Here is a 19,277-nt window from a genome sequence, read left to right on the forward strand (position 1 = left end):
ACTTTTATTCTGAAAAACAAATCCGTTCATGTTGCTTTCAAAATCAGCAAGGACAATAGAATGTTTTTATGTCAACATGAGAAATACTTAATATTGGAAAAATAAATATACCAAAAACAACACAATTCCTATTTAATTCAATGTTATAGCAATATAATTAAATATATTACTTGAATATCAAATAAATAGTTAACATAGAATTAGTATTTATCAGGATACTTTAATGCACCACTGACAAAACTGTGCACCATTGATGACGGAGAAATGTGCGACACATGATTTCCTTGGGTTTTGATAGAAATGAGGATCGAGTTTCTTTTTGTTTTCTCTTCTTTTTTCCGTTGAACTCATGAGAACACAACCAGTGACCTTTACTTCTCTATATTATCGCAATGTTTACTGTATTTAGCACAGTAACTTTACGAGAGGAGGGAAGGTGATCAGCTTCAAGTATCTTGTCATTACGTTTTTCGTATAATTTATAAAGTTAGCAGACTGTGGCAACTTGGTTCTGTAAGTGTAATCAAAACGATCCAAAAGTAAATTTGATTAGTAAGCCTTTACATGCATCGATTAAACCTCACAAGAAGGAGGATACTAACTAACATGGGTTCAACTTTTACATTAAAGGCCAAAACAAGTTTGCGCACAAGTTTCTTGACTTTATGGAAATCAGCAGAGTCGCTGTCCTCTGCACGCTCTCTGTGTATAAGGGACACCAAGTCGATCCTAAATGGTAAACAAACAGACAAAAGGGAGAGTCGAAACACAGAGGGACAAACTGCAACAAAAAACAGCAGACAAGGAAGAGCTGATCTATGCAATGATGATGTGGATAAAAATGGTACGAGGTCCACCCTTTGGCAGAGATCTCACCTTCCCAAGTCTGTATTTGCTGCGGGGACAGCCAAGAGGATGGCAGGATTGTTAAAGAAGAAGGCATCTCCAGATTATAACGAAAAAGAACCTCAAGACATGAAGGGCAAAGGTACAAAAAAATCATTTTCAGTTTATAGTTTTTATCACCATTGATGATATTCATGTATATAAATTAATTTTATGATAAAAAAAAACTCTTATAACTTAAAATTCTCATTTTTTTCTTAATTAGATCAATGGGACTTTAGAGGAGTTTGGTGATTTTCTTGCATATTAAGAATATTCCAGTGACCCTTTGGAACTACAGCCATGGCCAAAAACGCTGAGAATGACACAAAGTTTGCAGCTAAACTGCTTTTAGATCTTTGTTTTAGTTGTTTCTGAAATATAATTACAAGCACTTCATACGTTTCAAAGGTTTTTAGCGACAATTACATGACATTTATGCAAAGAGTCAGTATTTGCAGTGTTGGCCCTTCATTTTCAGGACCTCTGCAATTCGGCTGGGTGTGCTGTCAATCAACTTCTGGGACAAATCCTGACTGACAGCAAATCATTCTTTCTTAATCACTTCTTGGAGTTTGTCAGAATTAGTGGGGTTTTGTTTGTCCACCTGCCTCTTGAGGATTGACCACAAGTTCTCAGTGGAATTCAGATCTGGGGAGTTTCCAGGCCATTAGCCCAAATGTTCAATGTTTTGATCCCTGAGCCACTTGGTTATCATGTTTGCCTTATGCTCCATTGTGCTGGAAAATGCATTGTCTGTCACCAAACTGTTGATGGATTGTTGGAGGGTGTTTTGGTAGCATTCTTTATTCATGGCTGTGTTTTTGGGCAAAATTGTGAGTGAGCCCACACCCTTGGATGATAAGCAACTTCACACATGATTGGTCCAGGATGCTTTACTCTTTGCATGATGGTAGTGCTCACATTTTCTTCTTTTGTCCAGAGGCCCCAAACAATCGGAAAGAGGCTTCATCGGAGATTATGACTTTGCCTCAGTCCTCAGTAGTCCATTCGCCATACTTTTTGCAGAAGATCAATCTGTCCCTGATGTTGTTTTTTGGAGAGAAGTGGCTTCTTTGCTGCCCTTATTGACACCAGGCCATCTTCCAAAAGTCTTCGCCGTACTGTATGCGCACATTTATGTGCTCACACTGGCCTGCAGCCATCCATGAGCCAGCTCTGCACTGGTGGCACTCTGATCCCGCAGCTGAATCCTCTTTAGGAGACGATCCTGGCACTTGCTGGACTTTCTTGGACGCTCTTCTTAACAAGAATGGAACCTCTTTTCTTGAAGTTGTTGATTATCCTATAAATTGTTGATTTAGGCGCAATCTTAGTAGTCCTTGCCTGTGAAGCCATTTTTATGCAACGTGATGATGGCTGCACGCGTTTCTTTGCAGGTCACCATGGTTACCAATAGAAGAACAATGATTTCAACATCACCCTCCTTTTAACATGTCAAGTCTGCCATTCTAACCCAATCAGGTCCTTTATTGACAGCAATGAAATGCAGTGGAATTTTTTTCTTTCGGGATTAAGTTAATTTTCATGGCAAAGAAAGTCTATGCAATTCATCTGATTACTCTTCATGACATTCTGGAGTAAATGCAAATTTCTATTATGAAAACTTAAGCAGAAACTTTTCCAATTTCCAATATTGATGTAATTCTCTAAACTTTTGGCCACGACTGTACATGGTTCCTTTGCAGGAAAGATGGAGCCCCCTGACCGGCCGCTTCCTCCAGACGAATGGAGGAAACTGAAAGAGTCTTTTGGAAAACCACAGCGCTTTGATGTTCAGATGATGACCTCAATGTTCATCTCAGAGTCAGAGCTGGATGTTGCAAAGTAAGAGGAGCATACTCAAACTTGTAACTATTACCATAAAAAGGGGAGTTCATTTTTAGGTGCAAACATTTGTCTACAACTTTCTTGCAGCCTAACTAAAAACGAGTAATGGGGAATTTACCTTTGCAGGTCGCTGCTCACGTTTGTAGCCATGGAAACAGGCACACTGTCTTATGAGCTGCTACTTCGGTATCTAACGCTGTGTGTGAGTGGCGGTCATGATGAGGAGGTATTTGACGTCTATGACATCATGCGGGAAATTTTCCCCTCACTGGACACTGGAGCCACCACTCTTTTTATCAAGTCCTTCAGTCGGACAGATCGATGGAAGGAGGCTATGAACCTCCTGGATGAAATCAAAAAGGTACACAATTACCTGTTACCTCACAATACATGTTTGGTTTTCCTTTTTTGTAGTTCTTATATTTTGCCCCAGTTATCAATTGCAACCATAGTAAAATGTTCTACGTCCTCTAGTAAATTGTTTTTTTGCTCTTCCTGCTAGGTTTTCACCCCGTCCCCACGTAACTATGGCGATGTCATTTCAGCAGCAATGTTGCATGGTGACACGAATACGGCTTGGGCTCTCTATGATGAATTACTTGAAAAGGGGCTGAGCCCACACCCCGAGACCTGGTGTGTTCTTTTTACTAGAGCAGAAATGACTGAGGGGGCCGCACATGAGGCTGAACATCATCAGAGGCTGCTGGGAATTCTGCTCTACATGAGAAACAACCAGATCTATCCAAACAAAATGGTGGCCAATGCGATCAAGACGTGGTTTGAGAGGTATGTCTGTAGATAAAACGTGTAAATCCAGGTCAACAGCACATCAAAACAATTTATGGCCAGGAAAACCCTGGAAAAACTAATCAAAAAAGTATTATTATTTTTTTTTTTTTGCAACAAATGTTGAAGCCTCCATTTATCTGAACTTCACCCCTCTTTGTTCATGTCTCTTCATTCTCTTCTTCCTGTTTCCAGCCTCTCAAGTCAAAAGTGGACAGGAAGCTGGACCAGCCCAAGATCCAAGTAATGACATCATCTACCATATTTGAAGAACCCAGCTTGTGATAGTTTTTGTTGTTTATTTTTGTATAAATGTTGACATGTGTGTTTAAGGGGACTGTGCGGGTGTTGTGGATCAGAACTGGAGTCCATCCAACTTACTGCTGAGGAGTATCAAGAGCTGAAAGAAAAAGTGATAGCAGATGTCATTCAAGGACGCGATGTTTTTAAAAAGACCACTCCAGAGGTACAGTCGTACAGACACACGCTCTAAATGTCATCCAAGAACGTAATAGAAGATAATTATTACTTTAAAAAGCATGCTTAAACATTCCAATAAAAAAACACCTTTGTATTTGTACATTTTTATTAAGTAATAATAATAACAGATTGGATTTTTCTGCGCTTTTCCTGACGCCCAAAGCGCTTACATTGTGTGTCCATTATTCATTCACTCCTCATTCATACTTGGTAAGCTGTAACCACAGCTGGCCTGGGGCGCCGACAGCCCCTCTGACCATCACCGGGACATACGTATGCATACACACACCAGTGGAGCCACACTGGAGGCAGGAGGGTGGGGTGTCTTCCCCAAGGACGCAACGGCAGTTGACTGGGGGGTATGGGGATTGAACCACCACCTTTCGACCATTGACAGATCTGCTCAACCACCTGAGCCATTGCCGCTGGGTGTAATATTTTGGTTTCATATATTTCGACCCACTGTTGATTTTCCACGTAAAAATGATACAAACGGAACATTATTAGAACGTTCTACCCCACTGTATGGTCACGTTTTTGGAAATTTTCAAAGTGTTTCCACACATTGGTCTTTAATGATGGCTTGATCATTTTTTGCTTCCATCACGTGTTTTTTCCGCTGCAATGACACTTGGTCGATTTTTACGTTATAATAAAATAAACCTACCGTGCCTCAATCCTACTGATATTTTCCAAGATTGGTATAAATTATTTATTTTATTATAAAAAAATTTTTTATGATGGTTTAGGTCAATTTGAGTAACAACTTGCCTCAGACAGATCCATCCGGTTGGATCGTAGGAATAAAAATTAATTAATCGATTAAGTTTATTTATTGTTACAACCCTATCATTAAGGTATTTCTTTTTGTTATTGAGGTTACCCACATTTTCCCATTAAAAAAGCGGAAGGAAAAAAGAGTTAGTTAAATTATACACTTGTTCAATTATATAATAATAAATAATATGTGATTAAAAATTTACTTCATGTGTACTTAAATGAAACTTATGGTATTTCAATAATCTGAGAGGTTTTTTCTTCCTTTAAAACACATTGACTCTGAACTCTTTTTCTGCTTGTTCTTTGATCTGCATGTTGCTTGTGATAAACGTAGGTAGTAGGTAATGAAGTAAAAGTAAATAGCTTAAAAAAAGCAGTGCAATAATTGGAGCATTACGTTAGTATAAAAGTAGGGGATATTTCAAGAACCTCCTCATTAAATACATCTCTAGAAACTGTTCTTTATAGAACAGTACTTTTTCATTTACTGTTTTATAGTTAATTTTAACGTCAGTGTTTCTGCAAGTGATGGGACAGACTGGGCTTGTTGCCTAGCGATGTGCTAGATGGCATCATTCATGCTCATCCAGCATCAATGGTAAAGCTTATGTATTGTAGACAGTGGGGTTGCTTTTTATAGAGTCTCCCATTTTCTGTGAATGTCAAATTCATGTACCGGCACACTCATTTTTGTAGAGATTTTATAGAAATAGCTCACATACAAGTTTAGAATTTTTTCTCCAACAAAATACTTTTTTAGCCTTAGTTGTTGTGAAGTTCTTTTTTTTAAAGTTTTCTAAATGTCTGAATTATTCTAGTCTGTAGTAACACTTTTAGCTGCTATTAACCTATATAAGGTAGTTGGAAATTAACTATAAACATTCAAAGCATGTTTTTTATCTTGTAGTAAACAATTTTTTTGAAAATTTAAACACATGTAGTAAATGTTCCTTTGAGAACAAACAATAGTGCATGTTCATTTGTTTTTTACACAAAAATAAAGTGTAATTTATAGTAAAATTGAGGATCTTTAAGTGGAGCTTGGTATTTCTTTTTTGCGGATAGTTTTATTTTTTATTTTGATCAGCTGAAGAAGGATATGGACCTATATCTAATGTCTGCAGACATGACATCGAAGAGAACTATAAACTTTGTTTTAAACCGAGAAGAACGGCTGTTAATCAGCAAAAGGAGAAGAAATACCAGCCTTGGTCTTTCGACAAATATGGACCCTTTTTTACATTTATTTTACTTCATAGCATTACTTTATCATAAAAAAGAAAGAAATATATAAATAAATAAAAATATAAAAAAATAATAAAACAAATGATTAATCAATTATTGAAAATTGTCAAATTGATTCACTTTTAATTATATTACTTGTTTAAAAAAAATTTGATAAGCTGATTCATGAATTTTTCCTAATGAAACATAATTTTTTACATATTAACTTTTGATACTTGACCAAATTTTTCTATGAGAATTCCTGAAACAGTGTTTTGTCTATTTTACTGATATAGTATTATTTTTTAATCATATCAATGACTTTTATAAGTAACATAATCTGCATATATTTTGGATACTTCATTGCCATGTTGATTTTTAAAAGTTATTTTTTACAAAATAAGTTAAGTTATTCCTCTTTGTCATATGCTTTCTAGGAACCGGATATTGATAAATCATGTAATAAAATGGTTACGGTAGAACAGGGGTGGGATTATATAAATTCGTTTCCTTCCACTCCCTTTTAAGCAATACTTAATTTTATGTCTAATTATCCTAAGTTTGATTAGTTATTGTATGAATGTATAACTGACGATTGGATTGTTTTTTGTGCATTATTCCTATTTGATTGCTTGAAATAAACCATTTCAAATCAAATCAAATCAAATTTTAATGGAATTGATAAGATAAGAGCCAGAAATTAAATGAGGTCTGCATTTGCTTAACTCTTTTGTGTACGGAAATATATTTGTTAACCATAACCTTTTTTAGGGAAGAACCGAAATAAAACTGGGCTTTGTGGGCTGAGATTATTTTTTTCTGCAAACTGTTAGTCTCTACCACGCAATACGAAAATAACTATAAGGTTTGCATGCTTTTAAATAAGCAATGCAAGCTGAAGCCATCGTGGCCAGAATTACAAACTCTGTACTTACAGTATTTGCATAGAAATAACTTGAACATAATGTTCCTTGTTTGATCTCAATCCCTCTGTCTATTAACAACACTAAATATTTTGCCACATAATAGATTATTGCCACTTCTGTATATAAAGTGGTTCCTGTGCATGCATGTGAGCTCGGTCTGTGTGTCAAGCCAAGCTTTGCATCATATTTGATCTTTAAATCTAAGTTTCAGTAAGCTTTAAATGAAATTTATAAACAGTAAATTATTACCAAAGCATGATCTGGTAGCAGACCAGATCACCTTTAGTATAAAAATCAAGCGTTGGCATGTGTTTCGTGATGTTTCAGTTTTAGGAGGAGTTTGTGGTTGGAATATTTGGTACATTAAGGGGATTTCCAGCATGTGAAACTGGACCACAGCTACCTCCTACCATACAGACAGAGGAAGAATTTGCTATTAAGCAGCTCATAAAGGCAAAAACGCTGAAACAATGGATGATAGATGGTGATGGAGGAACAGAGAACTGTATTAAAACAAGAGGTACTGAATACACCTATCACAAAGGATGTTTTTTTTGAAGCGCTTGAAAGTCCCACTCCAATTCTCTTTTGATTTTAATTGTGATTTTGTCCTTTTTAGGCAAAATTAAGAAAACCTGTGTCGGATTTTTGGGCATAGTTTCTGCAAAGCGGCAGTGGTTTGTCAAAAATTCAACTCTGAGTTGCGGTGGGACCATTGGCGTGGAGTAAGCCTGCGCTGATTTCTCATCATCCCTGGCTCTCCTGCTAGCTTACAGCCCTTCAAAACCCCAATCTAAAATTAGCTTTGCAACACAAATGGCATGCAATATTGGTTATATCCAGTGGTACAGTTTGGACCCTGTTCAGAAGAGGAAAATGAAGACATAGATGTGTCTGCAAGTGGATGCTTTGGAATGGAGAGGAGCAGGGAGCTTGTGGCCCACCGATGTAGTTTGTACTATACAATTACAATCTTTTTCAAATGGCATTTTTCGTCTGCTCTTGATTTACCACAATTTAATTAACTAAGAAATGAAATTTTAATCTTAGCTTCTTAGGGGAGAGGATGATGACATTGGTGCAATGTACATCATTGTGTGTGTCAAAATGTAAAGTCAAGGTGCCTTTCACCTTATTTGTTTAATTCTTTCACTGTAGCTGTAATAGATTACTTAAAAAAAAGAAATGCAGAATGATGTCTGTGCCGCCCTCTGTGAATATAATGCCCTGGGCGACCGCCCATGTGCCCCATATCAAAAACCGCCACTGCCTGGATTATACTGTATATTACGGTACTTTGCAAATTAGTAACATATGGCATAAGGGGATTAAAATGGATGATATAATAAGATCATACCTGCAAAAAATATTATTAAAAAATGAGGATAAACTTAATAGACAGATGAAGTCACTTGCCAGAGTGGCAGAACATTTCAAGAGAGAAGATTTAAGTCCAGATGCCGCGACTCAATGTCAAGCTAACCGCATGTGTATAAATGAGAACCTTCACTGACATAAACTTAACTTAATAAGAGGTTGGAAATACCTTTTTTTGGGAAATTATTTTGCAGCATGAATTTTCTCAGTGGATCTATTGTGTGTTTTCAGTAATGGTGTGCTTTAGGGGCTCTGCAAGCTTCTGTATCCACGTGCTGATGTGTAGCAGTCACAACATTACAGATGCACTGCGAGCTGTTTCATATATCAGCTCTGGAAAGTCCCTGGATAATTACCCTGGACTTTCTTCTCATTTCCTTCTTCCTTCTTCTTTTTCCTCCTTAGATCTCTTCTTCCTCCAATAATGTAACTTCTACTCTTTTAAATCCTTAAAAGTCATACTTCTTTTTCACTTATGAAGTTACCAAAGAGATGCTTTGTATTTCTGCTTGTGTTTTCTGTATTTTTCCATCATACACGTAGTGTAGCAGCTGTTTTAAAGTGGTTTTAGTTTTGTTTGGAGTAAAAATGCTCCTATTGTTGCATTTTTACCAAACAGATTTTGATTTTATAGCAACCCAAGTCCTCTCACAGTCACGTTTGAAGTCCCGGGGAATTCACAGCGGCTTATTTTTGTATCACTGTTACCTGAAAGTGAAAGCACTAAACGTTTGATTTTGTGCTGGAACCGTGTCTGAACTTCAGTGCACCTTTCCTGGTATGATACAGAGCTGTCTCAATAGACGTGCATCTTCTCCTCCCAGGTTATAGAAAGGAGGCTTTCCTCATTTCCCAAGGTGCAAAAGAAAACTTTGAAGTAAATGGTGCAGCCATTCGTTGCATTTTTATAATGTGCAGTTATGAAGCTGCAGAATAGCTGGATCTTAGATTAGTGAAAAACGACAGTTAAAGGAAGTTTGATGTAAAATGCAGTCAAGTTATAAAGCAATAACTAACATGTTCTTTCAATGTAAATCAAGTTAATAGTTTTTTGTCATGTTTCAAAAAATAGAAAAATATTGTTATTATGCTCGTTCTGCCTCTGGCTATTTGTCTCTCTCCCAAGAAGGAAATTCTGTCTACAGTGTTTTTTTTTACACCGGTACTCATTTGACTACACAGAGAGAACCAGTCTACCATCAGACAAGTGAGCTTAAAGATATAGTTCAAATAGACTTTGCACTGTGGGCAGAAACAAACTCCTGATGCTGTTTTTCTCCACACGTTTCCATAGTCAGTCAGGGAAATGTTCAGCCTCTGTTGCTAATATTTTCTATTAGTATTGACCAAGATTTCTATGATCACAAAATTGTGCAACTCATTTCTTTTTGTGTGTCTGGTCAGGAGTTGGAGCATTTCAAGGAGTTTGTGAGGAGGAAGCCGCCATTTGACGTGGTCGTAGACGGACTAAACGTGGCTAACGTGAACAGGGACAAAACCAAGCTTTCACACACGGTGAGAATTTTCAGAGGAGCTCGCTGTTCTTTTTTTTTTTGGAGCTATTGCCCTATTTGAGCTCATTCGGCACACATTTTTGTATTAAATTCAAATTCTAATTAATTTTATTTCTAAAGAACCTTTCAGGAAAAAATAAACAGCTCAATGTGCTGCACATAAAAACAAACAAGAACAACAGTTCCCACACATGCAATAAAATAATAGTATAAGTCCCTCATAATAAAATACACAAAAACAAGAAATTTTTGTAGAGTGTAATCTTTTAATGTGAAGACTTCTTCTTCCCTAAGCTGAAAACCAGTTTTACCACCAAGAACTCTACAAATCAGTAGTGACTCCACCTCCAAACTGAAGTGAAATCAGTTTACTTCCTTGTTCAATAAACTATACAAGACATGAACGATTTTTATGAGTCAGTCAGTTTAAGCATCATCCCACGTAGTCGGGAGAAATGAAGCAATGTGTTCAAGGTTCAGTACATTTCCAAAGGTAGATATTTAAGTGATTTGTTTGCCACATATGCAAAAAACATTAAAACATAATATTTTGTTTGCACTCATAGTGAGGTAATTTTTGCAGCCACATCATTCCAGACCTGTTCTAGTGGTGTTTTAATATTTGTCTAAAGATGACTTTGTCCTTCATTGAGCTTGTGGATTTGTGTTGCTATTTCCTCAAAGTGATTGTAAATGAAATTGTATGTGTGTTCCAGTTGTTGGCTGTCGTGTCAGAGCTCAAGCATCAGGGTCTGACCATTTTAGTGCTGGGCAGGAAGCACATGCTGCGCCCCTCCATATCATGGGACCGAAAGAACATGAGCCTCATCCAGCAAAAAGCTCATTGCTTCTTTACCGATAACATGTAAGAGCTAAAGTGTGGCAATTGAAAACAATTACTTACTTTAAAAGAATCCTCATCCTGAAAAAATATGATTTGGTCAAAGAACTGCAGATGAATTCACTTCTAAGACTCAGAATAATTATTTCTAATAACCTGACTTTATATCTGTGTTTGCATGTGGAAGTTCTGAGGATGACCCCTTCCTGCTGTACGCCACTTTGCATTCTGGGTACCACTGTCGGTTTGTGAGTAGGGACCTGATGAGAGACCACAAGGCTTGCTTGCCAGATGGAGCCACCCGACGCCTGTTCTTCAAGTGGCAAAGGGGCCATCAACTGGTGCTGGACGGGTTTGTTGCAGCAGGCAACAGGGTCAAGTTTCAGGTGAGTAGAGAGAAGCTGGGGGATTATTTTTGGATGTCACGCTGACTTTTCATTGTGTTTACAGAGTATTCCCAGCTACGATACCATTGTCCAAACTACAAGTGACTCGTGGCACATTCCCTATGACGACACAGAGGACAGGAGTACTTATGAAGTGCCACAGAGATGGTTGTGTCTCACAAAAAAGCCCTGAAGTTTTGTTGTTAAATTTTTGAAAATCAAAAATGTCTTGTATTTATACAATTACATTAAATAAATATGAAACCCTGTTTGTTTTTTTGTATCCGGGTAAACTTTCTCCAAGTTCTTAGGAAAACAGAAAGAAAAGGAAAGAAACTACAAATTTAAAGCAGAAGTAGATCCTCTACCAATCACTTCCAGTGCAAATGCTTTCCATAGTTTACTTTTTTTTTTTTATCTCAGTTTAGTTTTTGTTTCTTTTTCTCTTTTACCAACTTTTTGCTTTACTCATCATGTCTCAGGGCTCCAATGCGGTGTTTGACCGTCACATCAGAATTTTCTCCCCGGAGGAACCCCCATGAACGCATATATATACCAGCTCTTAGACCAGCTAATTCAGGATTGACAAAGCCTCTTGGATAAGAGGCGAAACGTCTTCTAACTTTAAAAACCAAGTCCAGATGACATCCCCTAAACCTACTACAATCCTCGGAGGGAAGACTATATCAAGTCAGTGGGAGACGAAAAGAAAGAACTTAGTTCAGTCATCCTGCTCAGTCATCACAGCAGCATCAGCCAGCATCTTCTAGCTTCCATGAGTCAGTTATATTGCAGACACGTTTAAAACTCCATCAGGTTTTCTTCCAGAATGGTCCTGTATTTGGCTCCATGCATCTTCCCATCAATTCTAGCCATCCTCCCTGTCCCTGTTGAAGAAAAGGAGGCCCAAACCATGATGCTGCCACCACCACGTTTGACAGTGGGGCTGGTGTGTTCAGGTTAATGAGCTGTGTTGCTTTTACGCCAAACATAATGTTTTGCATTATTGCCGAAAAGTTTTGGTTTCATCTGACCAGAGCACCTTTTCCACATATCATATCAAATGTGCATTAGAGCTGGCCCGCGGAATATGCTGTACCACTAATACTACAAATCCCACAATGCTTTGCCAGTATGTAAGGCTAGGATGTTGGCATGCAGTAAAAACCGGCAGGCGCTTCTTTTTTCTGTTGACAGTCATTGACAGCCATGCTTCAGTCACATCGGACAAATTAATATCACCCTCCACAAAAATGGCCAAACAAAAGATGGACAACAGGAGCAGGACAGGTGGAAGGCAGATTACCTGTTTGCGTAAATAAAGGACAGACCTGTTTGTCTTGTGTGTGGAGCCAACGTGGTGGTAATGAAATAATATAACATAAGAAGACACTATATGAAAAGGCTAAACATTAAATATCAGTTGCATTTAATTTTTCAATAAATATTGGGTTTGGCCCGTGACTTTACTTACATACACTGCTTAGTTTTGGCCCACTTGGACTTTGAGTTTGATACCCATGTTCTACTGCATTCTAAGAAGATGAATGAATGAATGAATTTCAAAACGGGAATAACCAGATCAGGAAGCTGCTGGTTCAAATGTCATGTCCACTTAATTTTCTTGTAAACAAGATATTCTCTATGTAAATGATCCTAAGGGGAATTTTAAATACTCGTTCAAGGTGGAAGCATTTAGATGGGATCACACTGTGGGAGTTTTTAGCTAGACAACCAAATAGGCACTTTGAGGTGCACTTACTGTGATAGGATGAGAAATTGAAAATTTATTTATATTATACTTATATATATTATATATTATAATATATATATATATATATATATATATATATATATATATATATATATATATATATATATATATATATATATATATGTATATATATATATATATATATATTTAGTAATAGGTAAATGTTTATCTCTATAGCACCTCTCTCAGATTAAAAAATTAAAATAAAATTACAACAGCCATCATACACATCACAGACTAAACAAAGTAAAAGATATTAAAACATAACAAAATACATAATTAGATAAACTATAAGCTCTCCTGAATGAAAATCTCTTGACCTGAATTTTTTTTTTCTGTTTTTACTTGCCCTGTCCAACAGCTGACAGCTGAAGGCCTCTTGTGATGGACATATTTTACTTTTACAACAGGGGTTATTGATCTTCAGGCAAACCAGAGATATGTCTGAATAAACCCCTTTTGTAATCAAGGCCAAACTTTATTCATTTTAATGTGTGATGTGATCCCTGGCTGTTGGCCTTGCCAGAAAGCTCAGGGATCCCTCTCCCTGCTTGGAGAGAGGGCTGCCGGACCCAGGAAGCTAGCACCCAGAGAACACGGCCACCTTTGCATAGGGCCCAGTACCCCCTACCAGGGATGGGGTAGGGGACAGATGGTCCGAAGTCCCACCTTCCTTGCAAAATGCATGTGTGTGTGTGTTTGTGTGCATGTATGTGTGTTTGTATAGAAGTGTATATTTTGAGGGGTAAAGGGTGTGTGTACTAAGGGGATGCAGTTAAAATTGGCGGGTAGGGCACTGAGGGGACATCTCCTGATTACTCACTGTGATGTCCCATCCCTCTCCCCACCAAGGGGCCCTAAATGTCTACGGTGCAGTTAAAATTTGCGGGTAGGGCGCTTAAAGGACATCTGCTACTTGCTGGCAGTGATGTCCAAGCACCCGCCCTACCAAGGGCCCTAAAATGTCTGAGGTGCAAATAAAACCGAGAGGGGGGATCTGTTCCATACGGCAACCATGGGAGGGGGACCACTGCCAAGTACCTCCTTCCCCCAAGGTGCATTGCAGGCCCACCTCTGCCCTGTTCTCCTCCTGACTCTTCGATTCGGCGCGGTCTGGCCTTAGCCACCATCAGCGAGTGGGTTCTGGGGTCTCTTCATTTGGTCTGAGGTCATCACAAACATACAAAATGTCTCCGGCCCACAGCCCAACCGCCAAAGACTACTGATTACTCATGCGTCACTAATAAATCTTTCAAAGACACTTTCAAGATCTCTCCTCATTGAAGTCACAGCTGACATTAAGTGTTGAAGGTTGCAGACCCCTGGTTTAGGGGGTCCACATTGACCCCTTGGCACTAAGCCCAACTGTTTTATCTGTTTGGTTTTATGAAAAGGACTGCTAGGAGCATCAGTACGGACTACTTTTAGCTTAACAGGACATTAGAAAAACGAGTTTACATGAGTGGTAAATAATTTACATTGCCAGGAATGGATTTACATTGCTTGTTAAGACCAGGTAGGTATGTGATCTAACAAGTATGAAAATGTGTTCCTTTACCTTAATTTGGTTTGGAATCTGACTGTGAGTCTAAACTGAAATGCCCTGTAGAACAGGGGTGGAACGGGCATGAGAGGTGGGGTTTCTTTGCTATGTTTTTGCTTTAAAAAAAAAAAGGAAACACATAAACAGTGCAAAACATTTCAAATCACAAATGTTTGAATTAACCCTTGTACTATCTCAGATGACCTCACCCTTACATTGACGTGTTCTCCCTACCGTGAGAAAGGTGGATAAAGGTGGAAAGATTTCATGTAATCCATGGACACCAGTGAAGATCACAAATCATTGAAGAAAAAAGGTTCAGCGCACTGTCTAGTTAAAATGCCTAGGATAGCACAAGGGTTACACCCTTAAGATCATGTAAAACAAAAAGCTAAGACATCTAAGTCTGCACTGTAACCATGTAACTCATGTAACTGTAACTCATGTTTGCAGTGGATCACACGCTACTTTTGTAGCTGTATTTATTTATAATGAGAATGCCATTTTTGATGTCCTTTCTTTGCTGTTATTTATTAATGTTTTTGCTGCCACAGATACGTGAATTTTCTCATCGTGGATAAATAAAGTCATCGAATCTAATCTAATCTAACCGTGTTGGGATTGCAGGATATTTATTTTAAACTCATACTTTCTTTCTGTTCTGCTGCTTGACTTAAATTTCCTTTTAACCAACTCAAATTACTGTATTCTGCTCAAGAGGTTGAAGTATTTTGTTCCTGGGAATTTTTGTGTCAGTCACGCCCTCTGGGAAAAAAACAAAAACATTTCCTTATGTAGAAAGTCCGCACACGCACACAAAAAATCCCAAAGCCTCTTATCTCAATTCTGCACACACACACACACACAAATATCTGGCAGAGGCATGCAAAACTCAATGGGCCAACAGTTCCTCCTTCATTCATCAGAACAGAGCTGCTTTTTTTCTCTTTTTATGGAAATAAACCACAATCTTTATGAATTGAAACTGTGACTGGAGCATTTTTATGAGGACTTTTTCTCGGCAAAGGGAAGCCACATGACCCATTTCCTGTAAAAATATAGATATAGATTTGTATTATCACGAACCTCTACTTATACCGGTGCTCCTCGGTTCTCAAGACCAGGGCTCTGAGTGCATGTCAAACCGAAGCCTTGCAGCTTCCACAAATGCAGTCAAAACAAACATTTTTGTTAAATATGAGTGTTTTAATTTAACTGGAGTTCACTCAAACTGTTCACTGTCTGACATATACAACCGCTTCAACTGTACATGTTCACAGCTTTCATAAAAAATACATCTTTGTATACACAGCATTTACAGTATCATACAACAGGGCTGTTACAGGTACAGCCGCTTGGGTTTTATTTTCTTTATGTCAATGACTTGCAGTGCCAGCAGTTCTCTCCTATAGCATTAGGTTTGATCCATCCAGCCTGACTCAGTAGCTGCTTGTCCCATTTCCGAAGAGGCGTCAACGCCACCAGCCTCGGCATTCTGGTCGCTGATCCTTCTGGAGCCGCACTGCAGAAATCCTACATGTAGTGCCATGTCTCTTTTGTTGCTGTCATCAATCGTTGCGGCTCGCGCCTCTATGACAACTTTGCTTCCGTTTCTTGCTAATGCCCGTTCAACTTGATGTCATCATACATAACCTGCAGATAAGAACGAAAAACAAAAAGTTAACAAGACACATCCAGACTCTTGTTTTTGTTTTTATTCACATCCGTCCGGCGCAGGTTTCAACGTACCCCCTCATCGAACTCCTCGTCTGAATCTTCCTCGCTGTTCTCAGAGTCGCTGTCGGGAAGTTCCCTCAGATCAGGATGGGTCAACGGGTGCAGCTCTTTTCTGATGTCGCAGTTGTCTAAGCCGTAGGTGAGGTGGTACGGGGTGTAGCCTCCAGAGGTCAGAAGGTTGGGGTCTGCCCCTTTTTTTAGCAGCAGTTTGACCAGGCAGAGGTTCTGCTGGTCTACAGCAAGATGCAGCGCACCACGACCATTGTGCTGCTCCTGCGTTACGCAAAAAAAATAGTTTATTTTATTGTGATTAAGTTTAATGTGTATCCCATACGAAAAAACAGATTTTTTTGTGGTTCTTACCCTCGTGTTTATGTCAGCCCCGAGATCCACCATTTTCTCAACCAGCAACAGGAAACCATAAATGGAAGCCAAGTGAAGACAGTTTTGACCTATGTGAAAAACACAGGAGAAGACGCTCAACGGCTGACAACAGACCAGCAGAAGCATCCACCAAGCATCATCCAATGTGCAAAATTGACAGCAAATTCTAAACTAGATGTCCAGGAAGCTCTGTCGCAATTTATGGAAGATATCTTTATACAGGAATGAGTTTGGCTCATCCGTCTTTCTGTTTGGAGCTGAAAGTTCTCCTTGCATTACATTAGAATGGACTTCAGTTTTTTTAGAAGGACATAGCAATACTACTTCTATAGACGACTAAAGAAAGCGGAACGCACTCAGCCACTCCAACTTCAATATTTTGTTGTGTAACCTGCTACTCTCTTTAAAGTTATGTTCTCAGGATCTCACCATTATAGTTCCAGGTCGCCATCGCCGTGTGTAGCTGCTCTGGGCGGCAGTTCTGTGTAATAGCACTGAAACAATGCAGGTTGCCGTGACGACAAGCAATGTGAAGAGGTGTGTCCCCATTGTTGTCCACCACTGTGATGTTACAGCCCGACACGATGAGGCCGTAACACACATCTGGCTGGTTAGTTATAACCGCTAGGTGGAGGGGAGTCTGAAAAGAGAAAAGAGACATTTTCGTAATGTTTATGAAAGAGCAAATGTGTTTGATCAAAAGTTTGATTTGATCAAAACTAATTATCTGTGAAAGTAAATACTGATGAGGGAGAAAAGGAAAAAAGAGGACTTTGTTGCACACCTGTCTCAGGTCATTCTGCGCATTGAGGAAGTCTGTGTTCTTTGTCATGTTAATCATTTTTTGGGTGAAATCTTTGGCTTCGTGGATGATAGCCAAGTGAAGCAGCCTGCAAGAACAAAAACAAGAGTACCCGTTACTTTTCCCATACTTACAATTATATTATTTGAGCTATTTTTCCTCAAACTACCTGCTAAAAAAATGTTTTTAATTGGGCAAAAGAGCAAGTTTGATACCAAGTATTGAAGAGGATTTTGCATTGTAATCCTTGAAATATGAACATATTATGATTAGTATAATTATTATTAATATAATAATAATTGATATACTAATCATAACCATCATACTCCTTCAAATAACTATTTCTTATCTCTATTTATTAACCCTTTTTTGAAATTATTATTAATTATTATTAATTAAATTACAGTTATGTAATACGCAAGTAAACTCCAGCACCTTAAGAACAATCCTTCGAGCACCGTTTGGATTGGTTTCACGCATGTGCAAACGTGGTTTAGATCAAAAAGGAGCAGTTTCATGGTTCACTGAAAGGTGTCCTATCTGCACTCTGAATTTATTACCAACTGCGCAGCTGCGCCTATAGGGCCTATTTTGCTGAGCAGAGGGACTGTGATTACACAATACGTAGCCTTTGTGGGTTTTTAATTATTCGTATTGGTTTATGAATTTTCCAAAGTACTGTTAGGGAACAGAGTTTGCTCGCAGCTTTAATTAACGCGTGTAGTTTTAATTTTAGGCGTTCTAGGCTTTCGTTTTTCCTCCCTTTTCTTGCCACACGGGCACGCGCAGTGGTCGGATTACTTGGCGGCGCGCCCGGGACTTTCCCAACCTGACTCGCGACCGTAAAAGATTGCTTCCCGATAATGGTCTTTTGTTGACGTTCACCAGCAGTTTCTGACCAGAGAAAGGCCCTTTTGTCGAGCCGGTAGCCCGTACTATATTTTCTCAACGGTTCAGTTGGGCCCCTTCAACCCATCTAGCTCATGAGTCCCCGCTGAGGCTAAACTAGGCCTCAGTTTCTGCACAGCGATTAGGGGTTCCCACCCAACCGGGAAAAAACGCATCAAGTTACATCCAAGATCCGAGCGGGGGCCTTCTGAAAGTCATAAATAGCTCAGTTCGTAATCCTGCAATGTTATCCTGGTTTAGACTTACGTGTCCCCTTCCTCCGTGATCTGTGTTTGCCATTCCTGCAGCGGCTCTCCGGTTACGGCGGCGGGCTGTTTGTGCTCACAGTCCAACTGGAGGCGATGGATCTCGGCCGCCACAGCCTGGTACTCCTCCTCTTTCAGCGAGTCTATGCCGCTGTCGAGGCGGTCCTCCGTCAGCTGAGACGACTTCACCTCCTTCGGATCTTCACTGTAATCCATTTGGTTTAACACAGTGTTCCGATGGAGGTCCATAATAGTCCTTGGTGTGTGCGTGCGCGCCGAGGTGCGATAGGTTGTGTTGTGGCAGTCTGTCAATGTTCTGTGAGGCAAAGAGAGGGGGCGGAGCCAAAATCTGGACTTGGGGATTTCCAGAAAACTGTCACCTAGAATAACACATCATACAGATTGCTGGCTCCAGAAGGGGATTTCTGTCGAGATATATATAAATATGGTGCTGGGTTTGTTATCGACAGCAAACTGCATTGGTTGGAGCCAAGTCCTGCACCAAAAAATGCCTTTTGTAAAGAATAAAAACTTCCCACAATGCAACTATTGTGCATTTGCATTGGTTTTATGAGCCAGTTGTTCTGGTAAAGTCTAAACCTGAGATATTTTAACTTTTAAGCAAGTTTCTCTTTTGGCATGACTACATCACATGCATGGAAAGTCCTAAAACAGCCCGTCCTTCTGAATCACAAAACAAAAGGAAGTGTTTCTCAGCAGATCCTCTGGCAGGCCTGCAGCAGTGGCAGACAGAGGGCTACAAAGGAGTTTCCTGCAAAATTTTAGGGATGACAACAGTGTGGATTTTTTGTTTTTTTGGTTGGTCATATAAA

At 39.1% G+C, this 19,277-nt stretch overlaps 2 protein-coding genes across 2 annotated transcripts; one reads left to right on the forward strand and one right to left on the reverse strand.

Moving 5' to 3' along the window:
* The first annotated feature begins 249 nt into the window (after positions 1–249).
* On the forward strand, positions 250–11,319 carry prorp (protein only RNase P catalytic subunit). The gene is made up of 10 exons (XM_004082662.5): positions 250–988; positions 2,595–2,733; positions 2,863–3,097; positions 3,239–3,522; positions 3,718–3,765; positions 3,856–3,988; positions 9,714–9,824; positions 10,540–10,688; positions 10,852–11,050; positions 11,115–11,319. The coding sequence occupies exons 1-10, from the start codon at positions 565–567 to the stop codon at positions 11,241–11,243; spliced, it is 1,851 nt and encodes a 616-aa protein (XP_004082710.1). The 5' UTR covers positions 250–564; the 3' UTR covers positions 11,244–11,319.
* Positions 11,320–15,552: 4,233 nt separating this feature from the next.
* On the reverse strand, positions 15,553–18,770 carry nfkbiab (nuclear factor of kappa light polypeptide gene enhancer in B-cells inhibitor, alpha b). The gene is made up of 6 exons (XM_004082661.5): positions 18,446–18,770; positions 17,273–17,378; positions 16,918–17,128; positions 16,468–16,556; positions 16,117–16,377; positions 15,553–16,020 (listed from the first exon to the last, which is right to left on the reverse strand). Exons 1-6 carry the CDS (start codon positions 18,691–18,693, stop codon positions 15,985–15,987), a joined length of 951 nt encoding a protein of 316 aa, XP_004082709.1. The 5' UTR covers positions 18,694–18,770; the 3' UTR covers positions 15,553–15,984.
* Positions 18,771–19,277: the final 507 nt, after the last annotated feature.

The sequence above is a fragment of the Oryzias latipes genome, chromosome 22 (genome assembly GCF_053564925.1).
Source record: "Oryzias latipes strain Hd-rR chromosome 22, Olatipes_Hd-rR_3.1".
Lineage (NCBI taxonomy): Eukaryota > Metazoa > Chordata > Actinopteri > Beloniformes > Adrianichthyidae > Oryzias > Oryzias latipes.

Bases quoted from the DNA above. Each gene is read 5' to 3' on its own strand.
- prorp (XM_004082662.5), top strand. From the start codon at position 565: ATGCATCGATTAAACCTCACAAGAAGGAGGATACTAACTAACATGGGT. The intron at 3,523-3,717 runs GTATGTCTGTAG...TCCTGTTTCCAG, and splicing joins ATCAAGACGTGGTTTGAGAG to CCTCTCAAGTCAAAAGTGGA. The intron at 9,825-10,539 runs GTGAGAATTTTC...TGTGTGTTCCAG, and splicing joins AAACCAAGCTTTCACACACG to TTGTTGGCTGTCGTGTCAGA.
- nfkbiab (XM_004082661.5), bottom strand. From the start codon at position 18,693: ATGGACCTCCATCGGAACACTGTGTTAAACCAAATGGATTACAGTGAA. The intron at 17,379-18,445 runs GTAAGTCTAAAC...TTGTTCTTGCAG, and splicing joins ATCACGGAGGAAGGGGACAC to GCTGCTTCACTTGGCTATCA. The intron at 16,378-16,467 runs GTAAGAACCACA...TGCGTAACGCAG, and splicing joins GGGCTGACATAAACACGAGG to GAGCAGCACAATGGTCGTGG.